The sequence below is a fragment of the Lepisma saccharinum genome, chromosome 24 (assembly GCF_977018435.1).
Source record: "Lepisma saccharinum chromosome 24, izLepSacc3.1, whole genome shotgun sequence".
In the NCBI taxonomy this organism is placed as follows: Eukaryota; Metazoa; Arthropoda; class Insecta; order Zygentoma; family Lepismatidae; genus Lepisma; species Lepisma saccharinum.
The window spans coordinates 18,300,575-18,327,628 of record NC_139252.1 but is presented as its reverse complement, the minus strand read 5'-3'; the positions used below and the strand labels follow the sequence as shown (position 1 = coordinate 18,327,628).

Sequence of the window (27,054 nt, the reverse complement as noted above, 5' to 3'; positions counted from 1 at the left end):
TTTTGAGATGAAAGAGGCGAGTTAGCAACTGTACGTGTCAAGACCGTTAGAGTCACGCTCGGATACTAAGGGTGTCGCAACAACCGTCGCCTTAATGTCCCTTCTGGCTAATCGCGACGTACACGTTTGCACGCACACCCACCCTCCCACACACACACACAGTGATTGATTTGGTTTATTTTACTTCGATTTTCTGCCACTGGTGGGTAATCGCGAAAATGAGGGTAAATTATGATATGATTAAATTTATTGTGGGGCACTCACAGCGAACACCCATGCCGAAGCCGGGATCTCTGGCGTCACACACACTGAAGTGTTAATCAACATTGAAATGGGTTCTTCTAAATCGCGCATACACGGTTTAATATTATGTTTTATTATTATTATTATAACATTGAAAGGTTATTTGGACTTTTTGCGTCGCAGTTTCGTTTTCGCTAGAGCTAGAAGAGATTTCTCCACCTTTACACTTCTAATTTACATTTTATAAACTCCTAAGAAAAACCTAAGATTCTTTAATGGTTTTTATTACAATCTTCCAAACTAAAGCATGGGCCTCCCCGATGGCGCAGTGGTAGCGTCTTCGCCTTGTAATCAAGGGGTCCCGGGTTTGATACCCGGCGGAGGCACAAGTGGTTCGGATCCCACTTTAAACTGTAGGTCCAGTCCCGATTAGCCTTACTGTGCATAAAGTGGACTTAAAACGACAAATCAAGCAATCAATCCAAATTAAAGCAGTTAATTATTTTTATTTTGCCCTGGAAAGCTGGAGGGTTTTGTTTTACTTAGTTGAAACTACAGCGCCTTGAATAACGTAGTGTTGGAAACGGCACGGTTCTGCGCTTTCTGGCTGGTTCCACTCGAAAATGATACCGCTAGAGGCGCTGGTGTTGCACCTGGTGCTTGGTATTCGTCTGCTTATAATGGAAGTAAATGGAGTTTTCGCTGCAACGTCTGATTCTTTTACATGAAGCATTTCTATGAATGTGATAATTGATATTATATTTGGTACAGTGGTCGCGAAGATATTAACGAACATTCTAAACAGTCCACGTTATCGACATACTTCATTAATAATACGGCAGAAAAATACGCGTGGAATGCTCTTGGCAACTAAATTTTTGTGTATGTTCATTATTATTATTATCATCATCATTTCTTTTAAAGATATACACACTGAAGCATTTGAATTTTTTTATATTTACTGTATCTTTTCTTCCGCTTTAAACTAATCGCGGCGATGATGATAATGATGATTCCATGAAACGACAAGGGGAATCCCACGAAACTTTCTTAGTGCCATCGACATGAGTGTAAGGCAACTTTCAAACCAACGGGACAAGCGACACGGGATGTTCACACTGCCACACTAGTGACACACACTTCCAGACTGTAAAATAGCATTCATTGCACATGAGGGTCCAAACAGCAAACGACACGTTCATATGGCGTATTCGCGTGCTAGTTGTTACTTCGGTCGGAAAGTTCCTTAAAGGAAGGGTGCTCAGACCGAAGCGACGCGCTACAGGGGAAGTTCCCAACTAAGTGACAAGCGACATGGTGCTTTTAGTCTATTGGCAAGCTTTCGCTGCTAATTGTACGAACAACAGATAGGCGACACGAAAAACCGCACATTACAACAACAGATCTAGGCGACATGATAAGCCACACGTGTCGCTTGTGCGTCGCTCAAACTGGGTCATTTCCGCAATAGCTTGCAACATGTTCCCGTGGTTTGTTGTTTGCGCATGCGCGATGCAATGAGTGTCTTGCTTTAGTGAGATTGCGCACCAAAGCGACAAGCGGCACGCGACACTTATCGCTTGAGGATTTCACCAACCGAATGCTGGCCTGTGCTTCCCGTCATGCCGCTACGTTGTGAAATGTTTCTCTTGATTGGCTCCTTTCCAAGCAACATGTGTCGCTTCGGTATGAAAGTTGCCTTGGACCGAATGACCCGTGTCGCTTTGGTGTGAAATCCTCGTATCGTTTGTCGCGTATCGCTTTGGTGTAAAATCTCCTTGAGGAAACGGTGCAGTCAGAGCTTGTGTCCCTACGGTTCGAAAGGCTGCATTGATTACGGACTGTTCGCTTCCAAGCGACACTTGTGGTTTGTAGCCGCGGTATGAAATATCTCTCAGGATACTATTTATATTCTAATAACATAGAAAAATAAAACTCTAGTACACAATCCAACACCTGACGTCCGGAATCACTTTGCGATGTTTCTTCTTGTGTTACGCATGCTATTTATTTATTAATTTTATTTTACTTTTCTTTCCAAATTAATGTCATTTTGTGACTGCAAATCACTCCACAAATATAACTGTTTCCATCAATTCACTTACCGCCTTTCTAGACAAACAAATCTACACAATATATTCCAAAAACTAACTAAGCCGCATTACTTTCGTAACAAAATTAGAACCTGGTTCGATCGCACTGCCATCTATGTTTGTCGTCCGTCTGGGGAACTAGTTTCTTGGGTTGTTTTCCACACTACGATATTCAAGGCGCTGTAGTTGAAACTAATACAAAAGTTACCTCCAATTACCTTAGATTGATGTTAGGTGAGGAACTAAAAGTAACATAGATTATTAAACAGAAAATAAACTCTTTAACCTGAAAAGAAGAATATGGTCGACCTCTACATACGAGAAATAACTAGCCTTGAGTAGATCTCAGCGCTGCGCTTTTACGTACTTTTACTCTGATCAGCATTTCGATTCGAAAGTACTTATCTCGAGAGTTCTCGACACTAGGGGAAACACTTTTCGCAGAAGCTCCTTTATATCTTCTTTCCACCAAAGTTCTTCAACGTCTATCCCTCGAAGTCTCTCACCGACGAATTTACAGTCCAAAGGTCGAACTTGGTCTCGACGCCACCTTCTCGACTACAATTCTCAAGTTCACAACTACAAACTTGCAGTTTCTTTTCAATTCTCGCGCTCTAAAATTACCACGAGCAAACATTCTATATTCAAGTAAAATTCCGGGCGCTCCTTTTCCAATCACGCGAAAGGCAGAAAATTTTGACCGGGTGGGCAGGAGCCAAATATTTATAAATTAGGATGGGTATATAATATGTATGATTTTCAGAAACACGCATACTCTCGCCCTCTCCTCCATTTCTTTGTATTTCTTTCGCCTTTCTCTTTGCTGTCGTAATCTTATTTATCTTTTTCTACCATTTTCCTCTGCTTGCATTACCCCTATAGCTTTCTCACACATACATGCTCACGCACGGATAAACGGTTCGCCAAATCTTCTGATTAAATTTCCCTTTTATCCACTCCAGTCTAGGAAAGAGTAGGAAGTGACTCCATGTCGTCATCTGTTGTAAAGCCGCTTCGCTATCATTCCTATCTTCCCTGTGTCAATCTTGATATAACTATCCTTGTTTCTTTGATTTAAGTGTCCCTTCCCTTCATTGTGTCTTCCTGCTCATGACGGTCAACTGCTCACTGTGTACTTCGCTCTGTAAGTGGATATTTTATCATATCACTTTCAATTAAGAAGGAATTTAATTAGCTTAACGAAGCAGATTAGATTAATTGATTTGTTTTATTTGACTTCAGTTTTCTTCCACTTTTGGCTAATTGCGAAGATGAAGATGAATTGTAATAAGATGAAATAGATGAAAGGACAGTCACAAAGACACATGTGCAGATTACAAAACAAGGTCCACTGAGGATTGTACTGGATGTTAGTACAGACGCCAGAGCCTCCTTTGTCTGCAAAATACAGTCCGAGTGTAACGTGAAAGAAAGGTAAATATATATACACTCTGTCCTGGCTATCTCTGGAGAAAGGACTCGAATAGCGGCAGAGAATGGCGGGGATTGATTGGGCAGAGCGAAGGAGTAAACGCTGCTGCGAAGTCTAATAACTTCACTCGCTTCCCCCTCCACGCAATCCCATTCCCTCTCACGCATTAATTGGTGGAGCCATCACTACTTGCGCAGAGACTTGATTTCGTTCGCTTGCTCCAAAGATAGTCGGGACAGAGTATAGGTGGCAGATTAGAGTATGTTGCTTAATTCATGCGACAAATATGAAAAATATAGAACAAATTCTTTACAAATGCAAGAGGCGCCAAAGGCTCCATGAACGAAATTGAGCCTGATGCTTGAAATCTTCAGTGAACAATAAACACAACGACGTTATAGTTACGTCACAACCCAAAGAATAATAGTAACTGTATAATAAGTAACACTGTGTCTAGGCGTCCGAAATTGGGGCTCCAAATTTCATTCTAAGATTTATTTTCAGGTTAATGTAGCAAAAGAAAACTGTTCAGCTTTCGGAAAATTCTCGTCTGTTTTCATCTGGGCCTATTTCAGGAATGGGCCTAATGCTGCATCACTGTCCATGAAGTATTTGTATGTGAGAAACTAGCGCCGTCCCTTGGAGAGAAACAAGGCCTAATGCTTCATGGGGTGAAGCAACCTAACAGGAAAACTACGATTGGAATGTAATTTTTGAGTTTTAGATTCGGAAAGCAAGTTATGCCAAAATTCGACATTTACAGTTGCGCATGTTTCAACCGTTCATCTTTATTTGCTACTGCTGACGTGCTTTCCAAAACGAAATAAGTTTTTATTTCTTGCAATACAATGTTGTATGCTCCATACATTAAATATTTAAGGATGATGACAGAACATATGATTAACCCCAACAATAGTGGAGAAATACTTTTTGGTTTATGTCCATAATTTAAATGAATGATTTTGAATGTAGTTTTAATAATGAGTTTTCATCTGAAAAGAGCACTTCTTCTTCGTTTAGGTTTAACGAATGATCCTTTTACTTGGCTCAGAAGGGTGTTCCAAATTTGATATGTGTAGCCTCCTGTATGAATCTGTGTATTTAATTATTGCCTGTTAGAAAAGTTTTAAAGTACTTCTGTTCATTCTGCTTTAAAATTTCCTACCATAAAAACGTGATTTTGCACACAAAATAAAACTAAAAATTGTAAAAATAAAGGAATATGTGCAAAATGAACATCGAAAATTCTATGTCATCACTTGCTGAAGTAAATTGTGACCTGACTGATGCAGGAAAAGAGATGTGGTTCAATAGAAATATGCCTAGAGATTGAGAAAAGAAACACTCTTAAGTAAGTTAGGTAAAAAAAATGTGGCAATTCTCCTGTTCACACCTTACTTTCATGCGAATGGAGTTTCTCTTGTTCATGACGCTTTGAAACTCTTGGAAACAGTTTCAATTACTGACAATTTCCACACCCATTAGGCAAAATGCCAGGTGAAAGAAGCCTAGTCATGAATCGAAGTTTTCTTGCACACTATATGGAAGTAAAATGCGAAGATGTTTTCATTTATTTGTTTGGTTTTCTAGATATTGTTCCTGTATGATTTTGTACTCCTCCCACCTCGGGAAAAGTGCGCTTTGGCTGTAGTTGTATAGTCATACAAGTGTTAAGTGTTAACTCGATGGCAAGTCTTATGCATGAAATTAAAAATATGGAAAACAATTAATTATAAATAATAGGTATTTCTCGTCACCATATTTTGATACGATTTTCGATATCTTATTCGGTAAACTAATGTAAATCCAAAGGCAGCGAAAATTCATATAGGATGATAATTTGTGAGCCTTTGTCGTATCGACAATATTTGTACGAAAAATATGCACAGAGTCAAGACAATAATTTATTTTTATTGAAGTGTTCGTATTTTTCTAAATACTTATTAATGCTTCTTGAATTTATTTGAGTGGGCAGTCGGGTGGGCAGAGGAATTTTTGGGTGTGCGCTTGCCCACCCGTCGCGCTGACCCTGTGCCCACGGAGTTAGTTAGTTAGATATGAAATAAACGTTAATGTAGTAAGACTATTCTGAAACAAACTTATCTTATTAGCAACTGAAACGAATGTGCCTGGTGGACAGATAGGATATTCTGCCTCGGGGTTTGTTTCTTCTAGGCCTAAAGTTGGGAATCCGTTTTTGTAAGTCGTCACTAAAACCACATTTGCCTTTCGGCATAGTTGAGATCGTTGATCAACAAAACTTCGCTTCTCCACTACCATGTAACAACTAAGAGTAGAGCAGTTAGAAAGTATTATTCTGATGTGAAACTAAAATCAAAGCAAGTCTCGCATGTTCTTACCTGTTGTTAGAAACTTGCGGTTCACCGCGAGAGAGGCAAGCGTCCAATTTTTTTTTTTGTCGGAAGAAAAGTTTCTTGTCCTTGCGCTTGTAACTGAGAGTGTTGCATTTCTTTACGTTCAAATCGAACGCAGAAACATTATTAACAATCGATGGCGGCGATTGGGTTCGGAAACTGTGGGTGCAAGGTGCCAAAAGTAGGGAGTAAGGGCAATTTACATTCTCTTGGTATATAAGGTTGAGGATAGGGCGGGGACAAAAGTGTCAACTACCCCCCACGCACCCCTAATCGCCGCCACTGTTAACTATTATTTACAGATATAAAATTTTGTTACTAATCTGGAAGTTGAAGCAGTTGTCTATACCCCCAAAAAGAGGACATTTCCCAATTTTCCTAAAAACCCGGCCAAACCATTTTTTAGGACCCAAAAAAAAAGAGGACATGTCTGGGTAAAAGAGGACGTCTGGTAACCCTAACAATTTCATGAACATTTTACAATAGCTATATTATTATTAGCATAATTTATTGAACCAGCATGGCGCCGGCTTCTGACCTCTGTGGGATCTGTGCTAAAGGAATTGAGGACTAAAAGTGGTAAACGTTGTAAGTGCCAAATGCGAAAGTGTTGGGAAATCGCATCGTTCCGCACATCAGCCCGTAAGAACGTTCAGTGACCTCTTTACACGCCATTGGAACTACTTAGAGGACTACCAGCCATATTTCACGTTTACGACATTATAAAGCATGGCACATTTCACAGTTTAACGTGGAAAACGCTGTTTGAATTATTGTGGCACTTACAGCGTTTACCAATTTTAGTCTTCAATTTAAGGTAAACAACAAGTTCTAGCTTGCATTGCTTGTAATACTAGGTTTCATGCGAAACCTTGTTTGAAGCTTAACAAGATTGAAGTTGAATATTTCATGATTAATGAAGTTTCAACATATAAGTTAGGGGTGTGCGGGATCCCGAAAAGTCGGGACCGGGATCGGGAAAAAAAATCCCGTCCCGATCACCTGGCTGATTGCCCGAGAAAACCTCTTCAATATTCGCGCCAGGAAAGCTTCAAGAATTATTTAATACTGCTAATAACGTAGCAAACAGTGACAACAATATATCTGAATGACTTACTCAACAAAAAGATAATGTAATCTCCTTAAGTGATATAAAATTAAATTGTTATTATCAAAATGTAAGAGGATTAAACACAAAATCAAAATTGGATGTATTTATAGATAATATTATACTGGAGAATTATGAATTAGTACTTATAACTGAAAGTTGGTGTAAGAAAGACAGATTATTTTACCCATCTTGATCAAAGTTATAGAGTGATTAGAAAAGATAGAAACTTGCTTCTAAGTAATAGAAAAAGTGGTGGTTGTTGTGCCTTGTTTAAAAATACAGTTGATTTTTTATCAATTGATGTTCTTTTCTCTAATAATGATGTTATTTGGATAAAGTTGCTTAATCATAATTATGATCCTTTACTATTTGGACTACATTATTTTCCACCAGATTTCAATATAAATGAGTTTAATAAATATTTAGATTGGCTCTTACAGGAAATAGTAATGAAATTTGTTAATATTATTGTAATAGGGGATTTCAATGTAGGTGGTATTGATTGGTGTACTGGAAATATTGTATCCACTGATTTTTATGTCAAAAAGAAAGCTGAGAAAATATTAGAAGTTGCTACTCTTGCAAATTTCAAACAATTCAATGCATCTTATGATCAACAGCCTACACATCATGTTCTTGACCTATGCTTATCAAATATACAAGATATTAAATTGAATACTAACATCTTCCCTCTATGCAAAATTGATAACTACCACCCTCCATTTTTCTTCACCTTTCATTTAGGTCAAGGAAATAAAGAGAGTATGTTTTTTGTAAACAGCAATGACTTCAATTTTGCAAAAGGAGATTATGAAGAACTTTATAATGATTTTCTTACTATTTCTATGTTTTTAATTGAACATGATATAAATTAATCTATAATTAATTTTAATAAAGCTGTTCAATTTATATTAGAAAAGAATATACCTCTAAAAGATGTACCTCTTAGTGTTAGATTACCTTGGGTAAATAAAAAACTCAAAGTATTGATGAAGAAAAAAAGAAAATTTCATGATAAATATAAACAAACTGGTGAATTTAAATGTTATGTTATTTATAATACTTTAAGAAGAAAGGTAAAAAATCAGTTTATGAATCAAAACACACAATGCTTTCTATCTTTAGAAGAGAGTATTCAAACAAATATTTTTTTGGTCACAGTTTAATAAGAAAAAGAGTAAATAAAATCACAAATATACTCTATTTGGATAAGTTACTTCATAAAGAATATGACATAGCAAATGGTTTTAAACATGTTTTTCATAAATCTTTTACAAAAGTAACTCAAACAGATTTGAGTAGTGTTATGATCAATAATTATGTTTTGGGCCTCCCCCATGGCGCAGTGGTAGCGTCATTGCCTTGTAATCAAGGGGTCCCGGGTTCGATACCCGGTGGAGGCACAAGTGGTTCGGATCCCACTTTAAACTGTAGGTCCAGTCCCGATTAGCCTTACTGTGCATAAAGTGGACTTAAAACACCAACTCCAACCAACCAATAATTATGTTTTAATTATATTAATATACCATTCATCTCTAATGAAGATATCTCAAAGGTAATCTGTAAACTTAAAAGCAGATCTGCATTTGGTCCTGGTAGAATTCCTAATTTTATTTTGAAGGATAATCATGAAGTTTTGGTACCATTACTGTCAATGTTTTATAATAAATCTCTTCAAAGTGGTCGTTTCCCTGAAATTTGGAAAGATGTTTATGTAGTTCTAGTCATTAAAAACAAAAATTGAGATGAAAGTGGTATTGAAAATTATAGACCAATAACCATTCTAAATGCAATAGCTAAAATTTTTGAACACATAATGGCCGACTATATTGGATTTTTGCTCAAACAATATATACATGTAAATCAGCATGGGTTCATAAAAGATAGATCTACGGTTACAAACATTTTAGTATTAATTGACTCTATGAAAACAACTCTTTTAAAAAAATCTCAAACTGATATTGTGTTTATTGACCTGGCTAAAGCTTTTGATTCTGTTAATTATAAATTGTTACTTCATAAACTTTATATGTTGGGCATTTCCCCAACATTTTTGAAATCGTTTCAGAGTTATTTAATGAATAGAAAGTTTAGAGTAAAAATAGGTCAAACAACATCCAATAAGGCAAAAATATCGTGTGGGGTACCACAAGGATCTCCAGTTGGTCCCATTTTATTTGCAATTTTTATTAATGATCTTATATTTAGTGTTAGAGAATCATCATGTCTCTTATATGCCGATGATCTAAAAATATTCAGGGAAATAAAAAATGGATTGGATGTCTTAAAATTGCATGATGATCAGGGACGTAGCTAGGTTGATCATTTTGGGGGGGCCCAAACGTAAGATTTTTTCTATCAAACTATACACCATATAGGCCTATACTGTGTATATATAGTCTTGGAAAGAAAATGAGCAAGGGTCTCCTCGGTGGCGCATGGTAGCATCGTCATCTTGTAATCAAGGTGTTCCTGGTTCGATACCCGGTGGATGCTCATAGTGGTTCGGATCCCACTTTACACTGTAGAACCAGTCCCGATTAGTATTACTGTGTATAAAGTGGACTTAAAACACCAACTCAATCAATCAATAAATTGGAAAGGAACATCATTTTCTTTTGTAACCCCCAACAGTCTCGCGAAATCCACAGCCATTATTCGGGAAACTAAATGCAGAATGAACTCATTAACTTAATGGCTTATACACCAAGAACAATGTTATTAGTCTTTAGATTTGTAAATTTTCTGGTAGAAAATTGAGAAGGAGATAAAACCTTTTCCGTGGTTTTAGATATAAAGCCCTGGAACCAGGTTTAAAAGTATTGGCAACAGTGCAAATGTGAAATGTGTGCGTAATGAGTTCAAGCTAGGCATCTCACGTATACAGTTCATACCGGAATCGAATCCGGTATCTCTTAGTTCTAGGCGACCGCCTTAAGCACTATACTATAGGGCGGGACTGAGTCTTCTAAGGCATCTGATTGTTCACTTGGGAAATGATGACGATAAGAAATTATATGCACACGTCAAATTTCTTAAAATTAATCTTATTTGTGTGTGGAAAACTGAATATATGATGGCACTGGATAAAACAAAGTTCCCACACGCTCAAATTATTGCTCTCTCGTCTTTGGTTCGGCAGGTTCAACAACCTGCTTGGATTCGATTCCCGATGGAGGCACATAGTTGTTCGGATCTCACTTTAAACTGTAGGTCCAGTCCCGATTTGCCTTACTGTGCATAAAGTGGACTTAAAACACCAGTTAAATTAATCAATCAATCGAAAGGTTTAAGGTTCGATCCCTGGTGGTCAGGCCGGCAGCCAGAATTTGATTTCGGAAGGGGTTTATCCCTTATCGGCAGCCGCCATCTAAAGACGAAAAGGTTTGGGGAGGAGTAAATGCGCTGAAGATGAATTTCTTGGTATATTGCAACTTACCATATACAAGATGTTTAATCCTATTAATGAAGTAAATTTAATTACTACTACATATTATTAAAATCAGATATTTGTAGGATTTCGGGAAAGGACTGCAGCTCCCGAGCCCCTTCCTGGGCAGGGGCCTGCTTGTATTTGTTCCAAAATTTCTGTGCTGTTCCAACATCGTGAGGACAATTTGGGAAGTACTTTGGAAGCAAATTCTGCTCTCGAAACTATGGCACTCGATGTGATGAACACGCACAACCGAATGAAAGAACTCTTCGCAGGCCTTGTCCTTCAATATTAATTTTACTAACTAATTGTAAGTTTTTCTCGGCCTCCTCGATGACGGAGTGGTAGCGTCTCCGCCTTGTAATCAAAAGGTCCCGGGTTCGATACCCGGTGGAGGCACATAGTTCGGATCCCCGATTAGCCTTACTGTGCATACAGTGGACTTAAAACACGAACTCATTAATTGGAAGGTTTTAGAAGAACTAAACATGGCTTTTTATGCATCGTACAACTTTGCTTCTTTTCACCCTACTTTTACAGTTTTTCTTCCTAAGAATTCCACTGAGTATAACACGCTACGAAACACTGGACAGGTGTGGTTGTATCATGTCTGTCCCATCGCCATTCCTTCGACTCATCATTCATCCTCATCGTCGCATTTAACCCAAGAGGCAGAAAAGCGGCGTAATATAGAAATATATAAATAATTGAATTAGTTTATTTTACTTCGCTTTTCTGACACTTTTTGGCTAATCGTGAAGATGAAGATGACAATGAGTGATGTGAAATTGATGAGAGGACCATTATATAGAACACACACGCCCAGTCCGGAACTCGAATCCTGGCATCGTAATGCACCTTGTTAACCACTGCACAACAAATAGAAACAGAAAATGCTTGATAAGTTATTTGCTTCTCCATAACTCATGATTATATTATAAGTATTATTCGCTGTATGACTAGGGATTAATTATATTTGTATGTCTAGCCAACCTAGTCACCTAAGCAGCAGCAGCTTCCGCATTTGCAGAGGGAGGCTAAATGAAGAAAAACTACAGAAAGTCAGAAAGATATACAAATTTTATAACATAATACTTATAGAGCATGCAGACGTCTGTAAAAACAATTGCTACATACCTAGTTTCCTTCCTTAATTGAAACGTGATTTATTCTTCATTATACATGAGATCAAGCACCCTGGGAGTCGAACCCAGGATCTTGTGTGGTAGTCAGACTCTCTTTTAGAATGCCAATATATTGGATATTTGGTCGATCCTGATTCATTGTCTCCAGAGAAAGACAATCTGGCAGATTCTCATTCGACATTTTACTCGCGATGTAGGAAAACGAGATCACAAACACTTCGTGATGCTATCTTCTCACGTTCACAGAAGTTTACCACCGCTCGGACCACAAACCCTACTTCAAACTATCTGACAGATATCAACTGTCCACCAAATCAACAGATGAACCGACCGTTTCGATGTTTCTCCGAATTTTCAGAAAGTGGCCTTTCCCCTCCTTTGTTTGCAGGGCAGGTCATTAGCAGGAGGGTTAAGTGCATGTGAGAGGAACAGCAATGTCATTCATTCCTGCGCCGAAAAAGAGACAAGCAATTGAATCTGTTCTTGGAATTTGAAACGCATGGGGATATCTTTTCTGAACCATAAAATAATTAACCCAGAAAGTTCTAGCCACCCGTAGCTAAATCTTCCTTTTTCTGTCGTCCATTCGGCGCCCACGGTGCCAGTGCAGGGCCAGATGAAGAGAAAGTGCGGGCTTTGGGGGGATCCTGGATCTGGTGTACAGCAGGGAGAAAAAGTGCATTTTCAATAGGTCTCAGACTTCCCTGACCAGGACGGACCACAAAACCATTAACTGCATCCCCTCCCAATACATCTGTTTGTGTTCAACAAGCAAGAAACAGGGAAATCAGACAGAAATACCTTGCTTTTGTTCATGCTACTGAAAATTGGAGAAGTGTTTCAAACTGCAAGCAAAATTTACTGAAGAATTATTTTGCAATATTTGTCATCAAAGTAAAATTTCCAGCGAATACAGAACAGTTTCCCAGGGCCACGTGGACGTTTGCCGGGGCCAGTGCCCCCGCGTGCCCCCCCTAACGACGTCCCTGAGGATGATCTTAATAGAGTAGTACAATGGTGTGACATAAATGGTATGCAAATTAATTTAGCTAAATTCAACCTATTGAGATGTTCAAGAAAAACAAACTGTATTGTCTCTAAATATGCTATTCAATCTAATAAGATTTCTATTTGCTCTAGTCATAAGGATCTTGGTATAATTATAGATTCTAAACTGTAATTTGAGAAATATAATTGAAGTTTGTAAAAAGCTAAAATGGTTTTAGGTTTCATATTTTTTAATTGGACTTCTTTTAATAAAACGGAAACTTTTAGATTTCTATTTATAGTTTTGGTTCGTCCATTATTGGAATATGGAAGTGAATTATGTAACATAGCAGCAAATAGTCACACCGAGAAAATTGAATAAATTCAGAAATTATTTATTAGGTTACTTTGTATGAAAATGAAGAAAAGTTACATGTCACTAACATATCTGGAGTGGTTAGAAATTTTTAATTTAACAACCTTGAGCTTAAGAAGGATAGAAAAAAAATCAAAGGATTTATACAAAACATCTTGTCAAATAGGACTGATAGTGAATACTTTAGAAATGCAATAGTTTATAACGTTCCAAAATATAAAACAAGAAAAAATGCATTATTATCAGTAAAATTAAAAAATGGTGGCGAATTTATGAAAATATTAATCGATGATTTTGATTATGACTTCCCTTAAATTATTATTTTTAGGTATAGCATGTGATTTTATGTAAAAACCATTGTGAGTTAATCCTTTTATATTACTCTTTTTGACAGTGCTGTATGAGGTTTTTGTAACTGTTCTCAGTACTTTAAATAAATAAACTATTATTATCATTAAGTACATTTCGTAAGTTTATTTACCATTATATTTGCAGTTGTGCCTGTTGTAATTCAACACATTTCACATTTAAGTACCACATCAACACACATTACAGAAACTTATATAATTCTAATTGCCCTTCATCTTACCTGTTGAAGCGTCGAATTTCAAAGAAGACTAAAAGTTTTGAACAAAGGTGCAAAGTGTGTTTTAAAATTATTTTTAAAAACTTGCTAATGATACAAAATAAAACCAATAGAAGCCCAAAAATGCAGAGAAGGACATCTGTGGAGTAAACTTGGTACCAAGCTAGATCCAAAGAAGCAGATCGTAGGTGATGAGCGCCACCATGTTTTAAAACATGCTCTATCCAGAAAATGGCAGTATGCAGGGGATCCATCGGCCGGTCTTTCATAATAGCAGATAGGATCTTTGCGTTCTCGTTGTAACTGAAACGTAAATAAATATTCTGATTATAATGAAAACACATTAGCAAGAAATTAATATTTGACTGAATATGTAAATCTTTTTCATTCAGGGCCAATGTGTTTGGAATTTTTTTTATAAATTAATTTGATTATATTACAGGTTTTATGTTACGAGAAAGAGAAGTTAGTTACCTCATAATATTTAGGTTACATTTTCCCCGACGTATACGTACCACTCCTTGTACGGCAAAGTATATCAAACACAAGAAAATGAACTTCCTTGCGTTTAGTCGAATATTCACCGACAAGATTGTGAAGCCATGTAACATCCATTTTTTTGATTAAAATTCTGCCGAAGCTAGGAATCTAAAACGCAATTATAAAGTTTAGAGTAAAATAGGTCAAGCAACATCTAATAAGACAAAAATATCGTGTGGGATACCACAAGGATCTCCACTTGGTCCCATTTTATTTGCAAATTTTTATTAATGATCTTATATTTAGTGTCAGAGAATAATCATGTCTCTTATAACGTATGGTGAAAAAAATGTGCACAAAGTTTGCAGCCCTGCGGAACTGGCAATATTGAACACTGGCACACCATTTGATCTGTGTAGGATTGTACGTCTACCAGTTATGTAGTGTGAAGAGCAAGAGAAGGTTGGTGTAAAAACAAGTCAGTATGGAGCTGAGAGAAGACGACCGTCGGAAAATGATCGTTCAATATTGGACAGAGAATCGTGATGTTCGAAAGTCCGAGCTTGTGAAACATTTTCAACGTGTAGGATTTTCCCGTCGTACGGTTTATAATATTGTGTCACAATTGGAGAAGGGAATCAATGTGGAAAGAAAACCGGGCAGTGGACGGAAGTCGAAGTTAAATGAACCCAAGGTGTTGCAACAACTGCGCCGTGTTACTGCATGTAAGGTGGCAAAATCCTACCGTGAGCTTGGTAGGAGGTTTCAGTGTGATAAAAACACAGTGAAGAAAGCATTACAGAAGATGGGGACACGGAGACATAAACGAAAAACTATGCCAAAAGTGACGGAGCAACAAGTTGTTGTCCAGAAACAGCGTTTACGAACCCTTGTGACAAAAACGTTCACTGCAACAAATGACGTGATTTGTATCATGGACGATGAGACTTATTTCACTCTAGATGGCAATGAGTGGCAGCCGAAAACCTACTATGATCCTGGAACTGCTGCCGTGCCCGATCCAGTGCGTTTTGCTGCCAAAACCAAATTCCCACAGAAGGTGTTGCTATGGCTTGCCATGAGTGGGAAAGGACTGTCGAAACCTGTTTTTCAAGGCTGGCCTTGCACTCAACGCCGGCCGGTATATAAAGTTTTGTTTGCCTAAAGTGAAGCAGTTTATCAATGAATACCATCGTGGGGACAATGTTTTTTTTTTGCCAGATTTACCCAGCTGGCATTACGCTGCACACAGTCTTGCAGCCATGGAGCACTTAGGTATCCCTTACGTATCCAAAGAACAGAATCCCCCTAATGTTCCCAACTGAGGTCCATTGAAGATTTCTGGGCAAATTTAAAGCGAATGGTGTATGCCAATAATTATCAACGACGAACCGTTGCAACCCTCATCCAACGGATCCGCAGATGCTTGCGCGATGTTGATCCATCAACATTTGCTCCATCTATGCAAAAAGTGCCCCAAAATTGTCGCAAGGCCAGCAGACTCGGTGTGAATGTGTTTGTTCATTGATGTTCAGATACCACCCTTGTATACCAACCAGCACACGAAATACATCTGTGCGTTTTTGCCCTTGACCACAGCGTTTTCTTTTTGTGCAAATTTTTTTCACCATACGTATGCCGATGATCTAAAAATATTCAGGGAAATAAAAAATGGATTGATGTCTTAAAATTACAGGACGATCTTAATAGAGTAGTACAATGGTGTGACATAAATGGTATGCAAATTAATTTAGCTAAATGCACCAAGTCCATGCTCTCCAGATTTCTGTTAAAACTTATTTTCACATCATAATCTTAATGTACGAGATTCATAAACGCTTCTGTACCCGTAGAAGTTGCAGGTGAATTTATTGCCTTCCTGTTGACGTAGTGGTAACGCTGTAGCCATAAGGCGCATCCACACTTTGCCGGTTGACAAGGAGGAGCGACAAAGTCGTTTTGCATTGCCGATATCGATGGACGTTTCCACAGCACTGCGGTCTGGAGACGTGCATTAGTCTGGTTTGACGCCTTGATGCCACAGCACACGTGAAATTCTCCTTCAAAATGCATTACGAGAGAGAATGAGCTTTTAGTAGCAGCTTCTGCGATTATTATTACTAGTGCTATCAAGCATCCTCGGAGATTTAGGTTCGACCGAGTCTGAAAAGTCGAATAAGTAGCAAGGATGAGGGCTCGAGGGGCTGAAGCCCTCCCCCTTGAAAACCTACAAATATCAAATTTAAATAGTGTATGGTGGTAATTAATTTTACTTCCTTAGCAGGATTAAATATCTTGTATAATAAATTGTAATACAATGAGAAATTCATCTTCATTGCTTGTACCCCCCCCCCCTTTGTCACCTTTAGATGGAAGCTGCTTATAAGAGATGTTTGGTGTCATTTCCCCTTTTACATTCTCTTGCAAGATGACTTACAGTCAGTAACTTATAGTTAATATTATTCCCACACAACAACCTTGTCATCTTGTAATCAAGGGGTTACATGTTTGATACCCGATGGAGACACATTGCACAGTGGTTCTAAACTGTAGGTAAAGTCCCGATTAACCTTTCTGTGCATAAAGTGGACTTATAATAACAATTATTCTTAGTAACTGTATATAATGCATGTCAACAACAGTGGCTGAATTGGACATAAATCACTGCCGGTATGCTCGTATGCACAGTCCTGTCTTTTGATACAATCCGGTTTTTGTGATTTCTTAAATAATCCATCGATTCTCATTCTCTCTCTTTTATCACCACAAATTGCGCACCTTTTTTGTTTGTGCCACGCAGGAATTGTAATAACTAAAAGTGTATTAGACATTAAACCACTCTCTACTGCAGACGATCCTAACACCACAAAATCAGCCATAATTAAAATTATCCTGCCAACTGATACATTGTTTAATACACTGAAATTAAGTCTTGTTGTAAGTCTGTAACGGCCGTCCTTATTTACCAATACAATTTTATTATATATAATTCTAAACACGTTACTGGTTGATTCTAAATCTTTTTGATTGAGTATGTTAATTGATTCCTATAATTTATTCAGATTAGAACTTTTAACACATTCTCTGCGCTATAGTTGCGTTTCTCATGACGTATGATCGACAAGCAGCGCTCAGCCGTGGGCGGCGTGGTGGGAGAAGAGTGCAGAGTGCTGTACGGTGCAACTCAAAAGTGCAAGAGACGTGGAGAGTGAAATGAGCGAGTACATTGTTGGCCTTTGCGTAGATACTTATGCGATTAGCATTAATAAATAAGTGCCAATTTTAAAAATTTACTACCAGTATGCTTTTTGGTATCTTAATTTAGTACCGGTATGCCATACCGGCTCTTACCGGCCCAATTCGATTACTGGTCAACAATCAAAAGCTCAAAACTAACAATTTTCTCTAATAAATTTTAAAAAACATGAATAAATATGTTTTCTTAAGCAGAAGCAACATTTTCTAAGCAACTATAAGTCGTGTGTCACCTGTTCCCTATTTTTAAAGAAAAGTTACAAATAATTTTACAGAATGTGAATTTGGTACACGTTGTTTATTACTTACAGGTGTTATTTCTTTTATTTCAGAAATTTACCTCTCGTTTGGTTCACACTTTCGTTCCAAATATCGAAAATTCCAGTGTGATTTTATTACGTAGATATCTCTTTTCTAGTAAAAATCATATAAAGTGTAGTACCTTGTAGAATTCACTATCTCGTCAATTGCACTGATAATGTCTTCAGCCGTGACGTCACTCCCTTCAAGTTGAATGGACGTCCCTCTTTGCACCGCTCCTGCTGCATTCATGTCTTGATCCATCCAGAAGGGGATGACGACCGACGGAACGCCGTGGAACACTGCTTCCTGGGTGCTAAACAGTCCACCGTGGGTTACGAAAACTTTAATCTTTGGGTGACCTGCAAATCCAATACATACGGAATTATTATTTGAACGTATCATTTTAAATCAATGTTAAAGAATATTACATTCTTTGCACTTTCAAATATTATCATAAAAAAAAACGGTGATAAGCTTGTTACACAGAGAAATTATCATCACACATCTCACATGCTCATAAATCTTTTCTTGAATGTTGCTTGCTTGATCTTAAAAATGTTTCACCATACTTGACAAAACAATTACATCAAATGACTTTTGTAGCGAAGTTATTGAATATTGAACTTTAAAGACACACACACACACACACACACACACACACACACATGCATAATACAACGGAGATAATACAGCATGTTTTTATTGTTGAGGAAAATACATATCAGTAAGAATTGATATGGAAATGATTATAATAATATACTTGTAGCTCTATATGGTGCGAGTGCCTCCCCCATGGCGCAGTGGTAGCGTCATTGCCTTGTAATCAAGGGGTCCCGGGTTCGATACCCGGTGGAGGCACAAGTGGTTCGGATCCCACTTTAAACTATAGGTCCAGTCCTGATTAGCCTTACTGTGCATAAAGTGGACTTAAAACAGCAACTCAAACTCTATATGGTGCGGAAACATGGACACTGAGGTAAAGTGAGAAAAAGCCACTGAAAGCTTTAGAAATATGGTTATGGGGACGAATGGAACGGGTGAAATGGACAGAGAAAGATAAATTAAACTGCTAGAGAGTTGGGGAAAAGACATCAATGCTGGAGATAATGATGAAAAAAAATGGTTGGGCCACTGGATGAGAAGAAACTGTATCCTAAGGGATGTTCTATTGAAGGGATGTTCAAGGGAAAGAAAATCCGGGTCAAAATATATTAGTCCTACGCGGATACAAAGCGAAGGGCTGAAGATTAAACAGCATGGAGGTTGCGAGGAAAGACCCTACCCTGGGCAGAAAACAATGATTGAATGAACGAATGAGTAACAATTGATGTCGTTAGGGTGAGCGACGATTGCCACCATAGAGGGGCTCGCACTTCCCATACATGCCTAGGGAACGGAAATGTGAATCAGGAGTCTACAAGGCTAAAGAACATAATGACAAAAAATAATGCCTTTTTAAAAGATCAGAAAGATGCTTCCGATTTTCTTGGACAGCATTTAAACACCCTTCAACAATGCACGAGTCAAGCGAAAGGTTTTACCCTCTCTGCTTCTCTGCACGTATGAACCGGTTTTCGTGGAATACTAAATGAAGTTATCTTATCTGACAGATAAAGCCAATTTCGGTGATAATAATGAAGATCCGGGGGAGTTGTTGGTTAGATCATGACGCGGAGAAAAATCACAGTTTTGTCGTAGGTTTGATCCCCCACCAGCGGAAAAGGATATTTGTCCATCTGAAGACGGAGAAAATGTGCTCTCTCGGAATATAGCGTTTGAATAAATATAGTTAAAAACACTAGACAGTGGATAATGCCCAATTAACACTGCCGTACATGCCTGCATTCGAAAATGATACAATGTTTTCCGAGCGTTCGTAGCGCCAGAACAAGGACTCAACGGAAAAAGGTTTAGGAAAAAGTTTTTTACCTTCGTGTTCTCTACATACTGTCAAATTTTGTCTGTACTTCACACTGCGAAACTCTGTTTTAAAGGTCCTCCAGGATTCTAAAAACATTAACTTTAAAGTAATAGGTTTATTACAATGAAATGTTGTTTTTCTACACAAGGAAATTTAAAATTTTGTTCTGCCCACACTCCTGAATGTGTGTGCAGGTGATCACGCAGTTTGGAAAAACACCTCCAGCCTTGACAAGTATAAAGAGATAGTACGAAACGTTTAAGGCAACGGGAAGCGTAGCAGATTTGCCACGTAGTGGGAGGAAGAATGAGTGACGAGGTGGTGGGTGCAGCGCGGGAGAGCGTGCAAAGGAGTACAGTGAAATCTCTTAAATGAAGATCCTTGGAAGTGGGAGTGGCGAGATGTACGTTACACAGTATCTCACGCAAGAAAGTTTAAACCAGGTCCTACAATTTGAGATTTGTGCACGATCTGATAGAAGAGGACTGTGTCATGAGGAAGGAATTTTTGTGAAAGTGAATTAATGTTAACCCTATTAAATTATGATTGTGGTGATGCCCTTCAGGCTCTCAATCTTTTCTCTGATGAGGCCACGTTCCATGTTTCAGGAAAAGTTAATAGACACAATTTCCGAATTTGTGGGGGTTGAGAATCCACATGAATTCCAGACACATTAGCGGGATAGCCCCAAGGCCAATGGGTGGTGCGCAGTTTCCATGGACCATCTCAGAGAGGTTAGGCATCATCAATGAGGTCCACTTCCAGCAAGATGGTGCCCTCCCACACTTTGCCCTTGAAGTTCGTGAGTTTCTTGATTATGATGATGGTAAAAGTGAAGGAAACGCCCCGAAACGTGTTCAAAATGAAGGAAAATTACAATTTCTACTTATAATATTCTACATATTGTTTAATATCATAGATGGTCCTGGTATGTATTGATAATGCAATTTAGATCAATAAGTGATTTGTATTTGATTGTGAATGAAATGGTTACTGTTATGAGGGTTTATAATAATTTTTCACTTGATGTTGGCAAATAACCCAATTACCGTCACTGTAAATGAACTCTCAGATGTTAACCGGTGTATTTCAATTAACACAATTTAATATCATCACCCACCCTCATCTTCAAGCTTATTTAAAAAGTTGCAGAAAAGCGAAGTAAAATAAACGAAATCAAACGATCAGTCAGACTGGGATAAAGTCTGAGTACTGCTCTGCCCTCCTTCTCAGCTATTTCGAAAGCTTGAGAAAAGCATCCCTCGTTAATTTGGTCGTAAGAGCTGGAATATTTAAATATCGCCTAGTTTTTAATACTCAACCAATATTGCTGACGTCGTCTGTTACAAGAAAATGTTTGAGTACCTCGCCCACAAACTATTCACAAAGGCTAATTTCTAATAGCACTTATATACTATCACTAAATGTCACTAAATAATGTAACATTTTTAAAATATGCTGTCACGAAACAGTCACACCGTATCTTAGTTGTATATCCAGAATATTCAGTCTTTACAAAATGTAACTACTTTCTTAAGGAGTAATTAAAAGCAAATCGAGTTTAAAAAAACCTAATAAACCAAGTTTTTAATTGGGACACAAACAAAATTTCGTAAGAGGGATGCAGGCGTAGCATAGCGTGTGTTTCAAAGCACGACATGTCTCTGCATGTCAGAACATGCTAACTCCTTAATGAATGTCCGTTGTCAGTTGACTGCTATGTATCGCAGGAGCAACCAGTTTCTGTCCCAACATTTTGAAAAATTGTAATTTTATCATCAGTCTTCTCCATGTTTACAATGAGAAAATTTGTCACATTGCATTTCATACTTGATCTTAGAAATGTATCGACAAAACTGGTTTTGAAACGTAAAGGAACTATTCCATTACAGTGCTCGAAGTGGAAATTAGGTAGGGATTCTGGGGGCACAAGGGGAATTACCCCCCCCACCAACAATCTTTACCTCAAAAATCCCCCCCCCACACACACACACCAAAATTTCCCGGAGGTGAGAGCTTTTGTTACAACAACAAATGATAAGAAATTAGTACTAATTCAAATATAATTTACTAAGGATAATATTGAAAACACACACACACTCTTGCAAGAGATCAATTACAGATCTACACCAATAGCAATATATGCTTAATAAAAGAAAAACAATAATGCAAGGAAATATAAGTACGAAATCTAATTGATTTATATTAATAGAAAACAGAAAGTAAACAGAAACAATTTTATTATAACTATTATATAATAAAACTATTTCAACGATTTTGAAATTTATTGACATCCTTAACCAGTTAGTAAAGGAATTAATTTGCTACTTTATAAATATCTGCTATAAAGGAAATAATTTATCACTTATATATACACTCCTCACAAAAAGTTTGGAATATTATTACGTTAGATCAGGGATCTCCAAACTGTCGATCGCGAGCTACCCATAGCTCGCGGGTTCATTTCCAGTAGCTCGCGAGGGGGGTTGGATGCAATACACTGTGGATACGAGCAGCAATAGGTACTCAGAGAAACCTTAGCAATGTCGTGTCTTCATGCTGATTTCACTGAGGGGGATATGAAAAATGGCATTCTCTCACCTATCAACATTTTCGCAAAGCATTCTCAGCTGCCTCAGTGTCGCCATGTTAAACCACAGGAGCATGGTCCTAAGATAGCCCCATGGCTCGATCATGGTGCGCCCCTCTAGTTGCTCTGAGAACATAAAGGCGGCAATCCGCTTCTGCCCATACACGCCCCAGCATATCACCAGTAACAGTTAGGATACTCTCCGTTATTCTTCTTGGAAGAGTAACAATATCTGGAACAGGAGTGCAGTAAACACAATCTTTGACATGCCCCCAGAGGAAGAAATCCAAGGGTGTGATATCAGAATAGTGCGGTGGCCAGAGAATAGGTCCATCATGGCCTATCCAACTGCCACGGAAATGCCTATCCAGAAGATCTCGAACATCCTTGGCCCAATGAGGGGGTGAACATTATTGAAAAATTATGGTTGGTTGGAATTCCTCCCACTGAGGAAGAAGGTACTGTTCAAGCATGTCGTAGTAATGTTCTTCTTGTAATAGTACCGGGACTTTATGAACACCCTGTATTTCTGTACATAAATTGAGGGTGACGGTCCTTGCTTATTGTTAGTGCTCGAAGTGGAAATTCCTGGCTGAGCGGACGCTTGATTAAATTTCGGATTATATGGGGGGCGCTTATATGGTTACACATGGAGAGAGAATGAAGCAACGAGGGGTTATTATGCAAATTATCCTAGCGGAAATGCCTTTGGCAAAATATCTTAACTGACAGGACATGAATTCAAAGATTACAACATTCATTTCCTCAAAGATAATTCCTGTATGTAAAATAGTGGGTTTGGAGCTACAAAGTGGAAAGCTTACCCAAATTTGTTTCCTACAACTGGATTGGCAATATGGTAACATGCTGCTTCACAATGAGGTACGGTGGTCGAGTAGAGGAATACGACTTCTATAACGTTTCAATTAATTGCTGCCTACGATCGTGGAGTTTATTGATGAACGTGGCGAACAGTACCTACCCAGCCTTGGTCTTGTTGCAGGATTTGACGTTCCTGATGGACATAACAGAAGAGCTGGATGAATTTAATTGCCAACTGCAGGGCAAGGATAAGTATTGGGAGAAATTATTTAAAATGTGCGAGTATTTAAAAGGAGATTTCAGTTGTGGGAAATGAACCTTACCCGAATTGATATCCAACATTTTTCCTGTTTGAAAGACAAGCTGCGAATGCAAGGTCCATCACAGCCTTACTGTAGTAAATACGGTGTTGAAATGCTTTCGTGTTTGAGATAGCAATTGCAGAAACGATTTCAAGATTAAAAGAAAAATCAACTTATGCCGCAGTTCATGACATTGGCTTTCATGGACATTATTACTGATACATTTTCAACTTGTGCCATGCAACATTCTAAAAACGAGACCCTACAAGTGAAATGGAATCCATAGCTATTCAAAGCAATTTGTCATTGAAATCTCCAGGCCCGTAGCCAAGCAGCCGAACCACCGTCAGCCCCCCCCCCCCCCCAGGCACTGAGGTCAGCCCCCTTGACATTAGTTAACTATTTTGTGTAATTTGGTTGCAGTGAAAAGTGAAAATGTAGACAGCAGATATTATTTGGCTCACGACTTTGGTGAAGGATAAATTCAGGGAGCATGATCAGCAGCTATTACATTCGTTCATCTTATTTATAAGAGAATGTCTAAGTAGTGGCAAGTATTTAGGAGATTCTCTTCTATAGACTTCAGAAAGTTTCTTCACAGGGAAGCTTCTTGTTGTTTTGTGAGAAAAGTATTTACATGTCTAAAACTCTCCATAAGAAATGACATTATCCGCACTTTGAACGGAACCAACAATAATGATTTTATTATGCATTTTAAAGCTTTTGTAAACCAAGAAATAATCAATCCACTGTTGGTAACTCGTCATATATTTCCACATCTGGGAAGTAGCTCAATGGTTCCGGGCAGTGCCGGATCTACAACCCGCAAAAAAACCGCATTTCGGGGGGGGCGGAGACAAGTAAGCCTTTACGGGGGGACCCTCAGCCATTGACATAGTAGAGGGTTCGTATATACAAAATAAACGTAGTTACTCCGAGGTACAGAAACGAATACAATATACACAGGTAAAGGTAAAGTTCCCTGTGCATGTAGCACGTTGCCAAGAAGGCTCATTTAGGATATGTGGGGGCAGGGTCCCACATATTTTCGATGCCGAACATCTTGGAGGTGATGTGATCAGCACCACGTTCCGACCGCCTTTTCACCCCCCCCCCCCCCCAAAGAGTACCATTTGATTTTATGCTGGGTGGACCCTAGATCAGCTTTTTGCGGAGACAATGCTGGAAAAATTCCCACCTTAGATCAAATCAGGCTACAATTTTACGAGAAATGCTGTGGTGAATGTTTCTTCAACCTATCTTTAATCAGGAAAGAGTTTTGACTGCATGATTGTAACAAATGTATCATTCTACAGGTGTGAGAAAATATCACATCACCACCTGTGCCGAAACCGAGAGGGAGGGGCAGAGGGGCCCGGGCCCATCCAGTTCTCGTTTGACCCCCATATAAGGGGCCCAATTCATGTCTTCCAACATATTATATAACTTTTGCACACAAGAGGTGTGAAATTACGCAGGATTCTGCTCTGAAATGGGCAGAATCAATAATAATGTGGGACTATCACTCAGTTTGAGTGTCTTTCTTGTGTTTGTGCGTTTACTATTTCAGTATTTCCTTTTTCAAACTGACAGTGAATTAACGAAAACGCATGGCATATTATGAATGACTATGTTCGAGAATAGAGGAAGAAGCATGGGAATACTGTAGTCTTCACGCTCTTGAATGAGCCAGTCCATTGCAAGATAGGCTCCTTTGTTTCCCTTCGGAAATATCAAAAATCGCTCGCCCAGATGAAAATTTTATCTTGGGCCTTCTTCCTTTTTTATGTAAATATGTGTGAAGATATTAAACCCCTATAAAGGATTGTAAGAATAAGTATTATAAACAGAATATGATAAAAAATTCTCAGTCAAAAGTTACATGTAAAGTATTACGTTGTATAATCACAGTAGTGCAGTGAATTTTTTGTCCAGTTAATAAAGTTCGATGTACCCTGATATACGTATATGTTTTGTTGTCAAAGACAGTTATTGCAATTACTATTTTTCAAAGGTTAATTCAAGTGTATTAGGTTCCATCTTAAGGAAAAGAAAATTGACCCTCTTCCAGCAAACAGAAACAAATCAGTATTTATGCTTTACTTAGCTTCACACCCCCAAATCCCTTAAGAAATCGGCGCCTATGCACATCACCCCCTTCCCACTTGTGCCTCCACCGGGTATCGAACCCGGGACCCCTTGATTACGACGCTACCACTGCGCCATCGGGGAGGCACTTTAGATTTGCCTGAGGAAAAATATAGCCACAAATCATACACTTGTACAGAAAATATACCTGATATTAAAATCAACGTAGAAAGTACTTAGAAATTCATTTGCTCCAGCTTGTGGGAAACAAGAAATTAAAATTTTGTTTCCCAGTCAACCAAATAAAATACTTTCCAAAAATGTCAAAAGGATATTAAAATAACTTCCTTTAAATAACGTTAAATTTATTGTACTTGCATTTTTCTTATTTGTTGCTGCTTTTCTACCGACACTGTCACTGAGTCAGTTAATAGTACATTTAATAGGATCTCAAGATTTCATTGTATATATTCCATGGATATTTCATGGCAATATTTCTTGCCCAAACACACAGAGGAAAATGAAAGTTGTATTCTTTCCCACAAACTTATCGTAACATCTCACTACAACAAAATATAAATTATGATTTTCTCTGTAATTCAATATGTATTTTTAACGAGAAGGAATTACCTAACAGATCCTGCTGAGGAGCAAAGCTGACAACCTTTACATTCGTTGAAACGTTGTATTGATTGGAAGACTGCTTCTTCCAGACAACTCTCTGAGGTATTCTAGTAAATGCTGCAACGAACTCCTTTTCCAGGGTCCTCAGCTCTTCCCCGTCTGGCACCACTGTTCCCAGAGACACGAATATGAAGCCATGGATGCCGGAATCGTCCACGAAATGCTTCAGGTTCTGTTGAAATGCAAATAATAATCAAAGGCGAGTGTTGAACTTTATAATCCTCTACGTCTCTTGTTTCCCCTTTAATACCAAAGAAGTGAGACGAGGATTGTCTTATCGGCGCAGTGGATGATCATATATTAGGTACTTAAAGTATACAATTGGAACTTAATATTCGTTAACCCAATATTTATTACAAAACATATTAGTACTTATACTTTCCAAATACAATTAATTCAACAGAAATGTGTATGGATTATCTCCCAGTTAACCTAGTTTAATTTGTCCCATTTGATAGTCAGCAGTCAGTAAGTAAAGGCTACACGAGTCAGAGAAAATCGCAACCCAGCCCAAAACCCCCCACAGCCAACATGACCCGGAGCAATCCACCAAAAAATCTAAACTAAAACAATTTCCTTTTCTTGCACTTTTAAGAACTCAAAATAAATCAATGGACTTTAGGTAAATTACACCCGGCCATGAGGGCCTATAAAGGGCGATAGACCGTAATGCAATATACTCAGCCTGTTCAGCCAGTGTCCAGTACGTCAGAAGTCTCTCGTAGTCGGCAAGGATCTGCCACGCTAAACTTCTCGCTCGACCAGCGCAGAAGCCTAGCCAATGGCAGAACCTTCCAGAGTCACCTGTCTGTTGAGTCTCCATCCGTC

At 38.3% G+C, this 27,054-nt stretch overlaps 1 protein-coding gene across 1 annotated transcript in view; it reads right to left on the bottom strand.

The window, feature by feature from the left end:
* Positions 1-4,790: 4,790 nt before the first annotated feature.
* The window catches only part of LOC145978125 (UDP-glucosyltransferase 2-like), a 30,650-nt gene continuing 8,386 nt past the window's right edge, over positions 4,791-27,054 (bottom strand). Inside the window, exons 2-5 of the mRNA XM_083110564.1 lie at positions 26,173-26,398; positions 17,959-18,178; positions 13,889-14,084; positions 4,791-4,880 (exon numbers count right to left, since the gene is read on the bottom strand). Of these exons, the coding sequence (XP_082966690.1) occupies positions 4,791-4,880; positions 13,889-14,084; positions 17,959-18,178; positions 26,173-26,398 (732 nt within the window). The remainder of the gene's footprint in view (positions 4,881-13,888; positions 14,085-17,958; positions 18,179-26,172; positions 26,399-27,054) is intronic.